The sequence below is a fragment of the Penaeus vannamei genome, chromosome 29 (assembly GCF_042767895.1).
Source record: "Penaeus vannamei isolate JL-2024 chromosome 29, ASM4276789v1, whole genome shotgun sequence".
Lineage (NCBI taxonomy): Eukaryota > Metazoa > Arthropoda > Malacostraca > Decapoda > Penaeidae > Penaeus > Penaeus vannamei.
Window position 1 is genome coordinate 1,511,418 of NC_091577.1, and position 2,500 is coordinate 1,513,917.

Here is a 2,500-nt window from a genome sequence, read left to right on the forward strand (position 1 = left end):
AAATCCTTGGCATCAATTGTTGGATTTTTAACACTTTATTCATTGTTTTCATGTTTTGGTTGGATTTTTGTACCTTGTTATAAGAAATACATTTTCCAATAAATTGCTGTAAATTATTGTATAAAAAACAAACCTTCCAATGTATTACATAAATACAGAAAGAAATAGAGTTTTGTAGATCTTAAAGCTTTCTTTCCAGACAATTTAACATTGTGGACTCTGATAGCATAGTTATGTGTACATGTTAGAGAATGTGGAGAAGTAATATCAAAACATTTGAAAGAATGAAAGAAAAATAAGTTATAGATTTTATTTTAGAAGAAAAAACAAACAAACTTATAATTAAGTCTAAGAATCAGGTAACTGAATGCTGGACTTACAATGAAGTCTCGGTCATCTTTTCCCAACTGCAGGAAGGTCCAATGATTCACTCGGGTGCTGTCATAGCAGCGGGAGTTTCTCAGGGAAAGACGACCTCCTTCCAGCGGGACTTTGGTTTCTTTGAGTACTTTCGGGAGGACCATGAGAAGCGAGATTTTGTATCTGCTGGTGCTGCTGCGGGTGTAGCTGCTGCATTTGGTGCTCCTGTTGGTGAGTTTTAAGATGTGTTTTCTTAAGGAAAATTTAAGATATTATTTGTTTTTGTTTGCCTTGGGGAGGATAAAGAATGACAGACATATTCTGTTGTGCTGATAGCATAGCAGAAAGATACACTATACAGTAAATAACTTTACCATCAGTTGAGCAAACTAATTTTCTTTTAATAGTGAATTATTTTTTTTTATCATGAATATGGTATTTTTTGCATGATGGAATTTCTTGGAAGAAATGGGACTATTTTGTTGTTGATATGTAAGCAGTTTTTATTACAACACTTCATGATTATAAGATTATCACTAATCTAATTAAGTCCTGTCAGAACTGTTGCTGATGCTGGATGGCTTCAAATCAGGCCATGAACCCGGGTTCCAGAAGTGGTAATGATGCCCCTGTTGGTGAACCCAGACATGAACTGGATGATAACACAGGTGCAGAGTGGTGTGCACTAATCTTGGCCCAACCAGACATGAATTAATCAAGTAATATTACCTGAATGTTGTCACAGGTGGTGTGCTGTTCTCCTTGGAAGAAGGTGCAAGTTTCTGGAACCAGAGCCTTACGTGGAGAGTGTTCTTTGGAGCCATGATGTCTGTCTTTACACTCAACTTGGTCCTCTCAGCATACAATGGGGTTCCTGGTGAGTAGTGGACCATGCTCTTGGGTAGGAATTATTTTGATATTATTTTTTGTTTTATTTTGTACTGTAAATACTGATATGTTTATATAAGATATATATAAATAGCTTACTAATCTATACACCTTTAACTTATTTGTTTATTTCTTTATTTGTGTATTTGTTTTAACTTTAATCTTATTTTTCAGGAAAGCTGGCATACAATGGACTCCTAAACTTTGGCAAATTTGATGACCTCACATATGAGATCTGGGAGTTCATTCCATTCCTCTTGATGGGTATCATGGGGGGCTTGCTCGGTGCTTTGTACAACCACATCAACTTCAAACTCACCGCATTTAGGATGAAGTGAGTTTGAATTCTGTGTATAGAGATTTCAGATTTGACAGATGTGAGTGTGTATCCTTATTAAGATTTTTTTCTTTTTCTTCTTAATAACCATTTTTGTGCATTTTCTGTTTTCCTTTTTTGTTGTTTGTTTTACTACCCCATCTCTTGTATGTACTTCCCTACTCCTTGTTACCATGCCCTCGTCATTGTCACTGTTTTGTTTTCATTGTCCTTGTCATCATCCTTCTTTCCTGTCCTTGTGTTTATCATTGTCCTGCTCCTGCTCCTCCTCCTCCTCCTCCTCCTCCTCCTCCTCCTCCTCCTCCTCCTCCTCCTCCTCCTCCTCCTCCTCCTCCTCCTCCTCCCCCCCCTCCTCCCCCTCCTCCTCCTCCTCCCTTCTCATTCTCCTCCTCCTCCCGTCTCCTTCTCCTCCTCCTCCCTTCTTGTTCTCCTCCTCCTCCCTTCTCGTTCTCCTCCTTCTCCCTTCTCGTTCTCCTCCTCCTCCCTTCTTGTTCTCCTCCTCCTCCTCCCTTCTCGATCTCCTCCTCCTCCCTTCTCGATCTCCTCCTCCTCTTCCTCCTCCTCCTCCTCCTCCTCCTCCTCCTCCTCCTCCTCCTCCTCCTCCTCCTCCTCCTCCTCCTCCTCCTCCTCCTCCTCCTCCTCCTCCTCCTCCTCCTCCTCCTCCTCTTCCTCCTCCTCCTCCTCTTCTGCTTCCTCTTCCTCTTTCTCTTCCTCCTCTCCTCCTCCTCTTTCTCCTCTTTTTCCTCTTCCTCCTTCACTTTGATTTTATATTTTACTTTGGTAGTTATTACTGAGGTATCAAGAGGAGCTTCCTCTGACAAGGACTGAGAGTCTAAGTAAATCTTATGACGTAATCAGTCGGTTGCTAATACACATGATTGCTGTCTAGTGTGTCATTGCAAAAATTTTTTCTTT

The 2,500-nt window shown here is 40.6% G+C and overlaps 1 protein-coding gene across 6 annotated transcripts in view; it reads left to right on the forward strand.

Moving 5' to 3' along the window:
- The window catches only part of ClC-b (chloride channel protein 7), a 31,828-nt gene that overhangs the window by 13,054 nt on the left and 16,274 nt on the right, over window positions 1-2,500 (forward strand). For 3 of the 6 annotated variants that reach the window (XM_070142750.1, XM_070142751.1, XM_027371513.2), the window contains 3 exons: window positions 418-591; window positions 1,106-1,237; window positions 1,423-1,582. In XM_070142750.1, coding sequence (XP_069998851.1) covers window positions 418-591; window positions 1,106-1,237; window positions 1,423-1,582 — 466 coding nt within the window. Of the gene's footprint in view, window positions 1-413; window positions 592-1,105; window positions 1,238-1,422; window positions 1,583-2,500 lie in introns of all 6 variants that reach the window. The other 3 variants (XM_070142752.1, XM_070142753.1, XM_070142749.1) reach the window with 1 other exon arrangement.